The sequence below is a fragment of the Myotis nattereri genome (assembly GCF_964212035.1).
Source record: "Myotis nattereri genome assembly, chromosome: 6".
NCBI lineage: Eukaryota > Metazoa > Chordata > Mammalia > Chiroptera > Vespertilionidae > Myotis > Myotis nattereri.
In genome coordinates, this window is record NC_138081.1 from 70704057 (window position 1) to 70719594 (window position 15538).

At 42.3% G+C, this 15538-nt stretch overlaps 1 protein-coding gene across 1 annotated transcript in view; it reads right to left on the reverse strand.

Moving 5' to 3' along the window:
- Window positions 1-776: 776 nt before the first annotated feature.
- The window catches only part of ZC2HC1B (zinc finger C2HC-type containing 1B), a gene marked incomplete at its 5' end in the record, with an annotated part of 36151 nt that continues 21389 nt past the window's right edge, over window positions 777-15538 (reverse strand). The window contains 4 exons of the mRNA XM_081094384.1: window positions 777-838; window positions 1531-1615; window positions 8451-8559; window positions 12115-12254. Coding sequence (XP_080950510.1) covers window positions 1545-1615; window positions 8451-8559; window positions 12115-12254 — 320 coding nt within the window. The 3' untranslated portion in view covers window positions 777-838; window positions 1531-1544. The remainder of the gene's footprint in view (window positions 839-1530; window positions 1616-8450; window positions 8560-12114; window positions 12255-15538) is intronic.

Below are 15538 nucleotides of genomic sequence, written 5' to 3' on the forward strand. Positions count from 1 at the left end.
ATTAAAGAGGGAGTAGTTTGGGGTTCTACTTAAATTTAGACAGGAAAATGGCTTTTAATTCCTAATTACAATTCCCTGAGTTGAAGAAAACATAAAAATCATTAGATTAAGAAGCATGGATTAAGTATAAATGACTCTACAAAAAGAATTTGTTAACCCCTAAGGTGACAAAGAAAAATAGCTGCAAGACCACCTCCCCACAGTTTATCAGCCAGTGGTGAGATGGAAAGTTGGTGCCTGATTTGTCCGAGATAAATAAATGGTTTGAGGCTGCATAGAGCATCCTTCCCACTGGGTGGGAAGGTTATTGTAACCTGTTCCACTGCAGTGTTTCCCCAAAACCAACTGTGTGCACTGGTATTGGAGACAGTTCCACGTGGTATACAGATGGGCACTTAGAGCAGGAGTTGTTACTTTTTATAATTTCATGCTTATCAGAAGAAAATATCACAGAGGGGATTTCACGACTATTGTGTAGAATGAGCTGGGTAAAAAACGCTTTTCCTAGTAAGTAAGTAATGCTAGACTCCATAGACTGTTTTACTAAACATTTCTAATATCAAAGCAATGTTTTTGAAAAAGACTATTAAATATCCCATTAAAAAAATGCTTCAAGTAAATCTCCAAATTAAGCATTATCGTACAGATGAATGCCTTGTTTAATGATTTGGTTTTGAATATTTTGAAGGGAGGAAATAAGAAAATTTGAAGCTAGTTTTACATGTCCTGCATGATGTCTCGAGAGGAATCAGGCATTGAAGCAGACATCTGCTCCTTCCTTTCTGGTGGCATTGCTGGGCTCACAGCCATCCAGGCTGATGAGCTGTAGGGAGCCAGTCTGAAAGCAGAAAGAAAAGGCATTTACTAGAACTTGGTTGTTGTCACACTGAGAATGTTAAATACTTAATATAAGCTTCTCTACATGTTTAAATGTCTTAAACAATTCACAAGATAAAAAATGTCCCCAACTTCATACCAATTCTACTCCGTGTCAATCTCAGGAACTGTGTTTTGGGGGGGCAATGTGTTTAGAAAGAGGGACTGGGCAGTAGCCTTCCAGGTCAACATAAAGAACCCATTCCCCTCTCCTGTTAAGTCCACAAGCAAATGGTGTGTCATTTTCCAACTCAGGGTTTAACAAAAAAGTTTCTAGAGCAGTAGTTCTCAACCTTCCTAATGCCGCGACCCTTTAATACAGTTCCTCATGTTGTGGTGACCTCCAACCATAAAATTATTTTCGTTGCTACTTCATAACTGTAATTTTGCTACTGTAAACAATATGTAATTATATATGTGTTTTCCGATGGTCTTAGGCGATCCCTGTGAAAGGGTCGTTCGACCCCCAAAGGGGTCGCGACCCACAGGTTGAGAACCGCTGTTCCAGAGCATATTTCATTAACCTAGCCTAGCCCATATTTCTCTTGGGTTTGCCTGCTAGAGGGTTCTTCCCTTAAAGGCTCATTCATTCCCTGTACCTTGCACATTAGATGACCACCAGCACCTGGATTAGAGTGTGTTTGTTTTTCTTACCTGGCCTCTAGGAGTTAATCTTTTTTAGAAGATTTAGTAAATCCTTGTTTGAGTTTTGCTCCAGAAGCAGGGTCCGAGGCTAATCCTTTACAGACATAAACAGATTTGTTATTATGTAAAAGCAAACAGCAAGAAAGAAAAAAAAAACCACGAATGATTGTGAAATCTTCCCATTGGATCAAAGTCTCTATTCCGTTCTGTTTTGTTCTGTAGCTATAGACAAATAGTCTCTATCCTGGGCCAAATAATAAGGGAAACCAGGGACTGTCCCAGGAGCCTTCTCTCTCTCCCCTGGCCCTCCACTTACCCATGGATGGGCCCTTTGGACTGCCCCCTCCGGGGGCTCCCCATTTATACACCATGACTCTCAACACCTCTCCATGCCACTGCTCCGAGTCTCAGAATGTACCCCAAGCAGTCCATACCCTCACAATTCTTTACCTGCTCTCATGCTAGCCTTATGGAAGCATGAGGTGCCTCCCCCAACCCTGATTTTTTCCATAGCAATGGACTTGCTTCACAAACAGGATTCTTTTCCTTTGCGTCAAGCCGCTGTTAGGTATGGAGAGGTAGGAGTTTATGGTTACAGGCATACCATAGTCTGTCTTAGACCACATGGTATGGGGCAGGATTCTCAGAGAAATCATTTTTTATAAAACGGAATAAGTCCCCTCTGTCCTAAAGGCCTGGAGTGTTTTATGAAGGGGGAGTAACCAAACAACCCAAGGAAACTATGAATCAAGCTACCAAAGGACTCAGAAGACATAGGAATAGAAAGAGCTTTAGTGTTCATTTTACCCAAAGATCTGCAACTTTTATTCCTTCCAATGGATCTGCATAGACCCTCTGATACTCACTGCATTTGCCAAACAATGAAGCTACTTAAGGAGGGGGTGCTGGTGCAGGGAAGATGCTTGACTCCATCAAACCCACTGGTTCCAGAAATAAAGCAGAGCCCACGCAGCAACGTTATAAAATGCAATTCACTAAAAAATGAAGCAGCACAGCTCTGGGACCCAGAACTACACTTCATAGTGGTCTCAGACTCTCTGTATTAAGGTGCTGGAGAAGCTGATCCTCAGAGGTACCTTCCAGAAAATCAGTCGCTCTTATATCAAAACCCTTGAGAAAACAGCCACCAGTCGATATTTACTGACTAGGCTATAAACGCATTTCCCATCTGAAGTTTAGACTCTTTGTGGGAATAAAGGGAGAGCCACACCTTTTTCTAAAACAATTATACATATATTTACATCATATACATATCATATATATATACAATATATAATATATATATTTTACTATCTCCTTCGTGTCTATACATTTTTGACCCAGTTTTCCCAAAGCCAACAAAGATTTGGTTGGCTCTATCATTTCCTATTAAATTACTTGTTCAAATTGCTTTACCTCTCTCATCTATAAACTAGGGATATGAAAAGTACATTTATCCCCTTGTGAGGATTAAGTGAGGATTAATATATGAAGTGCTTAGAAGAGGGTAGAATTAAGTGTGGACTATTGTCCATGAAGAAGGGAGTTATTTAGTATAGCAAAAAAGTAGACACAATTGACCTGCTCACCACCAGGAAAACAGCTAAATAAATTACATAGTATAATTGTGATGTGATACTATGTTTTTAAAGACAGTCTTTTCTTCATTTATTTATTTAAGGTCTTATTTATGTTCTGTTTAATATATAGTTCACTTCTGGCCATTTTAAATGTTTGACATAGAAGAGGCTATATTGGAATATTTACAGCTTTATAAATCTTCTTCAGATTAGTTGTTAATTTTTTGTGATACAAAAAGTTTCAGACAAGTATAAAAGAATAAAATATGTCTCAGGCTGGTAAGTTAACAGTTGTGACCAAGAAGTTTTCAGTTTTATTTTACAAAATTTGTTCATTTCTTACATGAGAGATAAACTTATTTTAATATAATCCTTTTCCACACTTTAAAAATCAGCCTTAGTGTTATGTATTTATAGGCAGCCTTTAACAATCCTGTCATATTTGTACTAACCCAAATGATTCACAGTGACAAAACATTTTAGTAACTTGATCACAAAACCATATGGACAATATGAATTTTAATATTATAAATGCTATTTTTTAAAGGTAGAATTTATTCTGCACAGGGTAAAAAGAATGTACTATTTAGCTCTCAAGTTTGAATTATCAATATGTTACTACAATTTTGTATACCAGACTCTAAGTGTTACAGGTACAAAAAGCATACTGCTAGCCCAATGAACAAAGTTTAGCTGAATCTCTGTCACATGCAAATCAAATAAATTTAAAATCTTAAAAAGAAAGAAAGAAAAGAAATTCTTTTGCCATAGGGAAATGTTCAAAATTCGTTAGTGGAAAAAAAAATCAGGATGTATATACATGGACTATGATCCTAATTTTGATAAAAGGAAAACAGGAAAAAAAAGAAAAAAATTGAAAAACTTATGAATGTTAACAATGGTCAGTCATGTCAGGGTGTGCAATTTTGGATGATTTTTTTCTTCATACTTTTTCTCCATTTTCTAATATTTTTTACAGTAAGCATTAATATCTGACATGATAATTTTTGAAAATGCTCTTTCTCAAAAGAAATTTTTGCAGGCTTACTTAAAGTGGCTAAAAATGAAAAGTTCCTAGGTCACCCGAATTGCCTAACTTACAGTGGCAGCCTGGGTCACACACAGCCTGGGCGCCTGCCCCAGCAATTACGGCCTTCCCTGCTCTAGGGCCAGCCTCCCACCCCAGCTTTAATTTCTATTCACACTCTACTCCGCTCTATGCTTTGATGGACCACTTGTTTCCACAGTTTGTCATGTGCATTCTCATTTTCATCTCTTTGTTCAATCTCTTTGCAACTTTTCTCCACTAGTAAAAATCTAGCTCACCCTGAAAGCTCATCTGAAGGCCTCCGCCTCCACGGGCTTCCTCTCTCAGAGGTAGCCTCCTCCATAAAGCCTCCTGGGCAAAGCTGATCTCTTTCTTGTATTCCCTCAGGAGCTTTGCATCCCATTGCTAAATATTAGTTTACACCCCACTGTTAAATATTGACTGCTACCCCCCTAGACTTTTAAGAACCCACAGACGCAAGAAACAACCATTCATACTAATTATGTGTTGAATGAATCTTCTTAAACATCCCCGGCATGTGTACCAACTTCATATAACATCACATGCTCCTTTGTATTAGATTCTCCTGCACATGCTTATCTTCTCATAAGACTCTAGGATGGATAAGGATTATGACTTACACACACATATCTCCCCTGACTGTGAATTTAGAACAAAAAGCTATACATGGGAAATACCAAATACATATTTTACTCAAGAGAGTTGAAGAATGAAAACCAAAGTTTTAAGGGGTTAACTATCAGCTAAATGAAAAGACAGTAATAGGATTTATGTGGAAGGCAAGTGACAACAAGTGGCCTAAACGACTGATTGGCAATCTAGATATAGCAAAGCTCAACAACAACAACAATTTTTAAAAGACCCTCATATTACAAATAGATTAGTACTGACCAGAACAAATACAATGGGTAGCAGATGTGAATCTGATTCACACACCGGTCTGTTGACATCAGCAAAGGCACTCAGTGCTTTTCTCCAAGCCTTAAACATTTTTGCAAATTCACCCCACCCCACTCTACCCGTCAATATACTTCTGCTTCCTTTCCAACATAGCTCTGAATGCATGCGAGGCCACGGGGAAAAAAAAATTTAAATTGAAAAGGCATCTTAAGTCTTCGGCACAGGTAAAAAAATCAACCATCATTGCCAACTGTTCAAGCCATTCCCAGTTGTTCAAGCTAAAACACTGAATACACAATCTCTGGTCAGTGCACTCATATCAACAAATTTATCCTGATCCAATCATTCTCATATGTATTCCTCAGGGTTATTTTCAATAACAACTGTCAAAATCTTGGGGCGGGGTAAGAAATGCATTGTACGCCTGAAATAAATAAAAATGCTTTCTCTTAAAGCTAATTAACATGACAATTATATGCATAGGCCAATAACTTAAGAGGGACATTACAGAATCAAGATACCTACTTTTTACCATACATTTCACTCAAAAAGTATTTGTTGAGCATCGCACATATGCCATGAACAATTCTAACAGGTAGAGATGTAGCAGTTCAATAAACTGCCTTCTTAAAACTTACATTCCTTTTTGGAGGGATGGGGGTGAGAAGAGACAAACACATATACATTGAATATTGGATGGTGATACATGCTGTTTTAAAAAACTACAGAGGAAATTGTGGAGAAATTAATTTTAAATGTAGAGGTTGGGGGGCCTCATGTGAGATGACACTCAGCAAAACACTGGAGGGAGGGAGAGGTGAGCAGTGCAGATTAGTGAGGGAGGGTTTGGGTTTTCAGCAGGGGGAGCAGCCAGAGCAAAGGCCTGGACCAGGAAGGAACACCACAGAAGCCACAGGGGCTGGGTCCACAGGACAGAGTGACGGTGAGGGCAGGTGGTGGTATAGAACTCAGTGTGGGCCACGTTAAAAACTTCGCCTTTTCCTTAGCAACATCACAGTGGTGATAAACCACCATTACCTAGTCCAGTGGTTCTCAACCTTCCTAATGCCACGACCCTTTAATACAGTGCCTCATGTTGGGGTGACCCCCAACCATAAAATTATTTTCGTTGCTACTTCATAACTGTAATTTTGCTACTGTTATGAATCGTAATGTAAATATCTGATATGCAGGATATATTTTCATTGTTACAAATTGAACATAATTAAAGCATAGTGATTAATCACAAAAACAATATGTAATTACATATGTGTTTTCCGATGGTCTGAGGCGACCCCTGTGAAAGGGTCCTTTGACCCCCAAAGGTGTTGAGACCCACAGGTTGAGAACCGCTGACCTAGTCAAAAGCAAAGATAATCCAATTTTCTTAGATCTACTGGCCTACTAATCTATTTCCTAATGTAGCAGAATGGTGTCTTTATAATGTCCTTCTTCCTGTAGTGAGACACAGGACTTCTGAGTTCTCACTTAGGCCTTCTGCTGATTTTTAAAAAATTACTTAGTTCAAGCAAGGAAACTCTTTTCTGATTTTCAATACTGCACCTGACATGCTGTCCTCTCCCATTTCCAAATCCCTTTCCAAGTTTACTAGACCAGGGAATAGAGGCCCGAGACTCTGTTGCTGTACTTGGACTTGATTTTGCATGTTGTCAGAGTTCCCTAATCCTGATGAATTAAGAAATAGTCCCTCTTGGCAAATAAGGTTTGACCTCAAACTCAAAGGAGTGCTTTTTACTGGAAAGGGAACATTATAACGTATTCTTGGAAAAAATAAGAAAATCATCCATAATATAAAGAAACTGCCTTTTCTAAAGGACATTAATCATTATACTTTAAATAAAAAGCTTATTAGTGAAAGTTTTACCAACGAATGCATACATAATTTGATGTTTATGTGAGTGTGTGTGTGTGTATACCAAAATCTAACGCATTATTAAATTTTCACAGATCAGGAAAAAACTACTGACTTAGGTTTACAGGGCTATGGGGAAATTTTCAAATATTCATTCAATTTTTAGCTCATGGTAAGCAACTCATGAGGAATTTAAAAACTAATAATAAACTTTTCTGTGCTGTTTATGAACCATGAGACTGGCAATTCTGACTCTGGTTCTTATTAATACCTGCAAAATTAGACTCCTGGCCAGAGGTGCCATATAGCCATGAATTAATTCATCTTGCCTTCATAGTGTATGCTGACCATTAATAAAGAAGAATGCCACATTTATTAATGCAGCTCAAATAAGAGGGAGACCGCAGGAGAGAGAGATTTAACCCAGCTCAGCTGCTTACCAGTTGAGTGCTTAAACAAGTAACCTGTCCTCCCAGCTCCAGTTTCCCTTTCCATAGATGAAAACACTTGGAGGACTCCTATGAGGATTAAATGAAATGGGTCTGGCATATAAGTAAGTACTGCAATGGTGGTTATGCCTTTCTGTTACTTTGAAGACATTATTTTGTTCTAGAAAGGAAACTCTTCCCTTTTTCTTTTTTTTCCCCAGCTTTCTTGAGCTATAACTGAGTATGATATTGTATAAGTTTATGGTGTACAATGTGATGATTTGATTATGAATATATTGTGAATTGATTACCACAATGAAGTTAGTTAACATCCATCACCTCAAATAGTTAACTTCTATGTGCGTGGTGGTGAGAACATTTAAGTTTTGCTCTCTTGGCAACTTTCAGGTAAGTGACACAGTATTGTTAACTCTAGTACATGGTCACTATATTCATCTTATAACTGGAAATACTATATCATTCGATCAACATCTCCCCATTCTCCCACCCCACCCCTGGCAACCATCATGCGGTTCTCTGTGTTTATGAGTTTGACTTAGCATAATGTCCTCAATGCCCATCCATGTTGTCCCAGATGGCAGGACCTCCTCCTTTTCTATGGCTGAATAGTACTTCGTTGTGTATATTATGCACCTTATCTTTATCTATTCATTCCTCAATAGGTTGTTTCTGTATCTCGGCTATTTGAAAAATGCTGTAATGAACATGGGAGTACAGGTCTCTCTCTAAGATTGTTTTCTCTTCTTTTCATCACATCTGATAAGCTGTTATCTCCCATTCTTCATCTCCTTTCAATTTTAATAGCTGGGGAATGATGGATCCCTGCTGCTGTAATCGGATCTGACTCTATATGTTGTCAGAGTTATCTAAACCTGACAAATTAGGAATTGTGCCCTCTCAGCAAATAAGCTTTTCCCTCAAACAAACCCATGTGTCTTTATATCCAAAAGCAACACTGGATATCACAGCTGTTGCCGGCAGCCCATGAATCCCAAAGCCCACGGTGGTCGCCTCTATGACGCTGGCATGCGGTGGTTGAGATGCTCACTCTGACTTACCTGGCCTGGCTGGGGCCGCTCGCGTGGCCTCCAGGGCCCTGTTCTGCAGCAGAGCTCCCACGGCACTGGTAACTGTCGGTTCTTTTCTTGTACTCGTCTGAGCCCTTCCCTACAGAGAGAGGGGGCAGATCTATAACTCAGGCAGCACACAGGAGGAACGATTTCCACTCAGCCACTTTGGACCAGAGTCACCCTGGGGACCTGCTGCACCCGGGGACGGGGACACACACACCCTGCGCCTTAGGTGGCCTGGTTCCTAACCTCCCTGCTGATGCTCAGAGCCATGTCAGGGTGCAGGAGCTTCCATTCCATAATAGCACCTTTGAGGGGATTTCGAAGTTAATCCTGTAAAACTAGTTGTATGGATACAGAGGACATCACTTCATGTCAGTAAGGATAGTTATGGAACATTTTAGTTTTTCATTACACTTGAAGATGCGTTTGTTTTTAAATACACAACCAGAGAAGAAAAACAGACATTGGCAGGCAGCGAATGTTTTAAACATGGAATCCAACATCCCTGCACCACAGCCCTCCCCACTGAGCTGCAGAAGAGGTACACGAATGTAGAATAAGGACCAAAAGGTTCCTCGGTGGCGCCTTGCTACCTCCTGACCGATCCCCCCAATGTCTCCACGGAAACAACATAAAGATAACCTGTTTCTCAAGTGAGAATTCTCACTTGGGCAAGGCGAGCTCTGAGATGATAGAAGGCAGTTCATCCCCATCCAAACAAACAGAGCTATTTTCAGAGGGCATAGCACTTTTGTAAAGTTGATTTTATTTAAAATAGAAACACATTTCAGCTGTGCTGTCAACAGCCCTTCAGAACCAAGCGGGCCCCTCCCTTTCTGCCCCACTTCTGAGTGTGCTTCCCTCCGAGGCAGGCCCCAGCGTGGCGGAGCTGGCTGGGGAAACAAGCCCTGCTGTTCAGACACACTCACAGCGAGTTGACTCAGAAAGCAAGCAATTTTTCTTCTGTGTTCCCAATCACCACTTAGCTCTGGAAAACAAGGCGGGGACCAGGGCCAAGTCCCTGGTTCCAGGCGGGATGGCCAGCTGGCCTCCTTCAGGAATAAAAAGCACTTCCGCTGCGGCTTCCCAGCGCTCCCTTTGGCCCCACTAAACCCCGACTCACTTCGGGAACTGGCCAGAACCATTCGAAGAAATGTACTCCACCCTTTATGCTTGAGAAAGAGGAGGTAGAGTTATACTGAGAAAACCTTTCCAAAACTAAGTTGAATTCAAGCCAGAGCAGTTATATCCCCTCAAAATCAGGGTATCTTTTCCACCCACAGGAAAGGACTCCCAGAAAGGGTAAGTGGGGAGGGGTGACAGGGAAAGAGGAAAGCCAGGGACCCCTACATGAAGGCGCTTTCACTTTATTATATATTATCCTCCCGACAACTTGACAAGGTACTGATAAAAGTGGAAATTTAAGTAACTTGACCGAGTTTGCCTGCAGATAGTCAATGATAGGGCTGAGATTCAAACCCTGGCTGGTGATTGTAGAATCTGGGCTCTTTCTTCATTGCACTGTCTCCCATACTATTTCAGGTGTAAAGACTGAATCTCTACAACTATCTATCTACACTAATAAAAGAGAAACATGCAAATTGGTGTCACTCTGCTACGCCCACCAGCCAATCAGAGCAACTATGCAAATTAACCCAACAAAGACGGTGGTTAATTTGCATACACACGCACAAGAGTGAAGACTGAAGACTGAAGAGGCTTGGCTTCTCCACTGCGGCCGGACCAAAGGCCTGGGTCCCGGGTGCCAGAGGAAGACCAGTGCCAGCAGCCAGGGGAAGGAAGGCCCATTGCACGAATCTTTATGCAATGGACTTCTAGTATATATATATATATAAGCCCAGTGACTGGAACGGTGGAACATCCAGAATGACCAGTGGCTATGACATGCACTGCAGCAGCCAACCAGTCTGATCCTGGCCTCAATTGGCCCCCAACTTCCCAATTGGGGGCGGAGCCAGCCAGCCAACCACCCGTGGCCCCTCCCCCCCCTCTGTGCACGAATTTGTGCACTGGGCCTCTAGTATTTATCATAACCACCCTGCCTGTTCCACCAACACACCCATCCCCTCCCTCCTGCATTCTTTTATCTAGGTGTGCAGTATTATAATCTGCCTAGGCCCTGGAGCTAAAAACCTTCTTGTCCACCCTGACCCTTTTCCCCCCTATATCCAACCATCTTCTCAGTCCCATCAATTATTTCTTAAAATTATCCCCCACCCAACCACCCCCATTAGTGCTCTCATTCCAGTCCATAATTCTTTCCCTGTTGCTGTGGCTTGTAATCATCCTCCTGCCAATCCATCTTGAACACCAATTATAAGGGGAATCTTTCTAAAAAAACCAATTCCATGTCACTTCAGTCTATGCTGTTCAACTAGTCAGCACGGCCCACAGGGTGACACATGCGGCTGATCATAGACAAGTAGACAGAAGGCCCAGAAAGTCAGGGAGAAAGCAGGAGCATCGTGGGAAGAGGTGACGGGACATGGAAAGAGAACTTCCTGGGCCCCTGGGGACCTTCCAATCCCTGCTGCCAGGCCCTTGGGCTGGCAGGCCTCAGCCTTCAGGGCCCCTCTCCACTCAATCCCCCTTTTCCTCCTTTCTGAACTAGCTTGACTCCAAGCCCTTCTAGATCCGACGCCCTCCTGGCCCCATCCATCCCATTGCTCTCTCAGGGGCACCTGTGCTTTAACCTCACACGCTGGGCTCCTCAGGCCACAAGCTGGATCTGGGAGGGGAAATGTCTGCTCCTCTTTGAAGCCATCCCTGGATCCCAGTGGCCTCCTTCCTCCGCCGTGCCCCTATATATGTCAGCTACCACCCTTCCTACAGCGTTGGAAGTCCTCTCCTTTCCAAGCAGCCAGCACCTCGCCAGCGCCGGGTTCAGAGGAGACGTTCAGGACTGCCTAATGCATGTGCAGATGGAGCCGGGGCTCACAGATGAGCTGTGGCTGGAGGAGGCCCCATCCCCATGAGGAACTGCATTTCATGGAAATCTTTCTAAACATATTTCCTACTCCTAAGTCTTCAGACCAGTTGAATCTTTTCATGATGTCCGAGCCATGTTTACAATGAACAGTCTTCATGCTCCACGGTAAGCGATGTTCCTGCTGGTTCTGGTTCTGTCTGTTTTTATCCATCTATTGTCTTCTGTTGTCACCTTACTTATTTGTATCTATTTATAACAGTTGCTCCCATTTTTCTAACTTGCTGATTCTGTGGCTTTTAAAACACCTTCTTCTACATAGCAAAATGCAGGGCCTGGGGACCCATCCCTTGTGGCGGCCTCCCCAACGCAGGCCAGTTTCATTTGAGGGTCACAACTCTTTTCGGGGTGGTGAAGGCTGATAACCACTGTTAGACACAGAGCCTTACCATAATACTATAAAAATTCCACTTATATATTCAAGTCTTCATTCTAAGAAGCTGCAAACACTATAGAAATATTTTGTTCCTACAACACCCCGAGGTGTGGTAAGCGGGGAACTCAAAAGGAGCCTGCTCCCGTGAGGATGGGTGACTGTGACCGGCTATCCTGATGCTCACATTTCCCAGGATGGGTAGTAGTTTCCCCACCAAACCACCTGCTGGCACCAGGCCTGCAAGGGCACCTGGGAGAGAGGCTTACCTGCACTCTGGACTCCAGTTTGGCTGCTGTCTGGGCGGCATTAAAGACTCGGCGAGAAGACTGATCCTTGCAGAAATTAATATGCCGACTGGCTGCATTTTCATTAAACCTCCTCAGACAATACGGGCACTGAATATAATCTGAATGTAAGGATAACAACAAAAGGCAATTAGCATTTCAAAAACAACCCTGAAATGGACTATAGGAAGGGAAAATAATAGGATATGAACCCTGCTCCATCATGAAAGGAAAAGATCTTAAAGCCTGCTGCAGAGATCGCCAACTCCAGGGGAGGTGTGCAAAGGCTCAAACGAAGGACAGTGGAGGGGACTATTCTGCTTGTGCACTGACTTCAGTGAGGAGTGTACCCTTGAAACGTTTACATGAACTATACTTAGGAACTCCCCAATTCAAGGACCGTCAGTCAAAAAGTAGTCATGGAATCAGAATGTTAGTATTGATGATTTGAAAGGGCATAAAAGCTCAGGTTGTGGTACTGGGTGTGACAGAAACACATACACGAGTTTATGGAGCCACAGAGGGAGATAGAAATGCGGGCTTTGGGATGGGATTTGAAGTCAGTGTCACTGGCAGAAAGACATTGCTCTGCAGTGGGAGATGTTTTCACTGAACTCCGAAGTGAGGAAGCAAATGATACATTCAAGGAGAAGGTAGTAAAATGAAAAAAGGTGGGGATTCAGAAAAGATAAAGGAAAAAAGGAGGGGTGATTGGAAAGTGGCTCTGGAAACAGCTTCAGCTTCTAGTGTTAGACTGTCCCAGACAGGTGGGTACGGGGAGGAGGAAGACAGATAAATGGTGAGGGAAGAAGACTGATTTGGGATGGTGAACACATAGTATAATATACAGATGATATATTATAGAATTGTATACCTGAAACCTACATAATTTTACTAACCAATGCCACTCCCCAATAAATTCAATAAGAAAAGAGGAGGAAGAGGAAGAAGGAGGAGGAAGAAGAGGGAGAAGGAGGAGGAAGAGAAGAGAGGAGGAGGAGGAGGAGGTCTCAGGAAGCTCTGGGGCACTAGGTTCTGTGTGGGTCTCTGGGATACCCAGTCATCAGGACCTGGCTCTCATTTGCAGATATTAGACAAGGAGAGAAGTAGGAAGTGAGAAAGATCCAAGGTCTTCTTTAGAGTGTGGAGATGCTCATAGCAAAGCCAGATTGGAGTCTACTCCTCCCTAAAGCAAGCAGAGAGAGATGCGGGTTTTGTTGTAGGGACCTCTCCTTAAGGGAAGACAAAGTGGATATAAGCAACATGAGAGAAGAGCTTCTCCCTGCCCCTCCCGCGGCCGCCCCCCCCCCCCCCGAGGATCTGAGACAGCACCAACCTTGAACTCTACATGGAGGTTTGGGTCAAAATTCCTACATGTGGGGAGAGATATTTAAGGCAGTGATGTCTTCAAAGTTAAGAATCCTTGAAGGCAACTTCTAAAGCACTTTGGGGAGCTATTTTAACAAATCATTTCCAAAAGTGAATACTCATAAAATGTAAAAACTAGAAGAAATTGGGAGGAAATAAAAGATTAGCACTTATTCTAACCTTTAACTTCACACTCTGGAAGTCAGTCCATAATGATTCATTCAATACATATTGAATACATATTCTGAGCCAGGTGATACGGTGTCTCCGTAATCAAGGACTAGGCATTCCAATATAGAAACAAAGTTTCCCACAGTGATAAATTCCTTGAAAAAAAATAAAATAGGGCAGCATTGGGAAATGATGAAGGCTCTGACACCTGCCCGGCAGGTTCCGGGCCCCAGCTCTTCACCTCCTGTGTGTGTGAACTTCAGCAAGTTACTCAACCTCGTTAAGCTTCGATTTCTCCAGGACCTACATATCACCTCCTCCATCGGGTCATTGTGAAAGGAAACTAAAATAATCAACACGAGGACGGCACAGTGGGCGGGATAGAACATACTATTACTCTAAATAAACAGGCCCAGCAAGGTTGTGTTTCCAACTACCCAACAAGACTGAAACTGCTTAGAAAAAGTAAAATACAAAGTGCCATTATCATGCAGAACTCACACTGGTGTAGAGAACCATCCAGAGCTCCGCTCTTGGCTGGGTGGGAATTTCTTCCGTTTTAGCAGCTAGAAAGCCAAAGCTTCTATCAGAAATGCTGCTATGATAGCCCTGGCTGAGTTCAGGCAAAGACAATGATTATGACGACGACTGCTTCCTTAATGCCACTTGTTTATTCATTCATTGATGCCCTTGTGTGTGTTTGGCACTAGATGCCACCACAAAGACAACACAGTTGTGCATTTCCTGGACAACAAAACCTCAGAGAGGACTAGAGGAAGAGGCAAAGGAGCAGACCATTGCCATTCCGTGCAGTAAGCTGTGGACAGAGGTGGCTCCAGGTCCTCCAGGAGCCCACGGCTGGAACATGAAGCCCTCGCTTAGGGGGCAGAGAAAGGGAACTTCAGCCACTCTGAGAATGGGAAAGTATTTTTCAGCAACAGTAATCTGGACACAGCATGACTGAGCTACATGCTCTCCTCTCCTCTCAATCTGAGTCACCTCTTTCTCAATGGATCACAATGACATAAAAATCACTATGGACTGTTTCTTTCCATCGGTGATGGTTTTAAAAGTCTGACTACAAATGGACTCTTATGATGACTCTGGGGAGGATGGTCAGATCTCATTACAAAGAAATGAAAGTAGAAAAGCACACATTATTTAAAAATGCAAGCATTGTGGTGCGGGGGGAAGGGGACATATGCAATACTTTCAACAATAAAGATTTTTTTTTAAAGCAAGCATTTTGTTGAATATCCATATCTATATAGCCCTGCAACAATGGTGACCAAATGTCCCAGGCCTCACCGAAAATCCCAATTATAAATATTCAGTATCATTGTCCCCATAAACTCTTACGACATCCCAGAAAGTTGAATGATTGCTGGACTTACTTAACTCAGTAAGAATTAGAATAAATATATACATGTCACAAAAACTGAGTCATGAAACATGGAATCATGTTAGAAAAAAGAAAATTAATTGCACACTCGTACATGCCAGGCAATCCTATATAATAAAAGCATAGTATGCAAATTGTCCCCTTGACTCAGAGTTCATCTGGGAATTTGACCAGGGGGCAGGGCCAGCCAGGGGAAGGGAGGCCCTGGCCAGCAGCCAACAGCCACTAGGGAACCTACCAGTGCATGAATTTTGTGCACTGGGCCTCTAGTACTACATACAACTCTAGTTATGGCTCTATACATTTTCTCCTATTTAAGCCTGAGAATGTATGGGCTGACATAAAATCCCCAAACAATCAATATAATTGAATAATTAAAATGTGCTATTGTATATAATCATTATGTTTGGTGCATGTAATTATAATAAGGCCACAAGAAAGAATTTAGTGTTATAACTATATTTT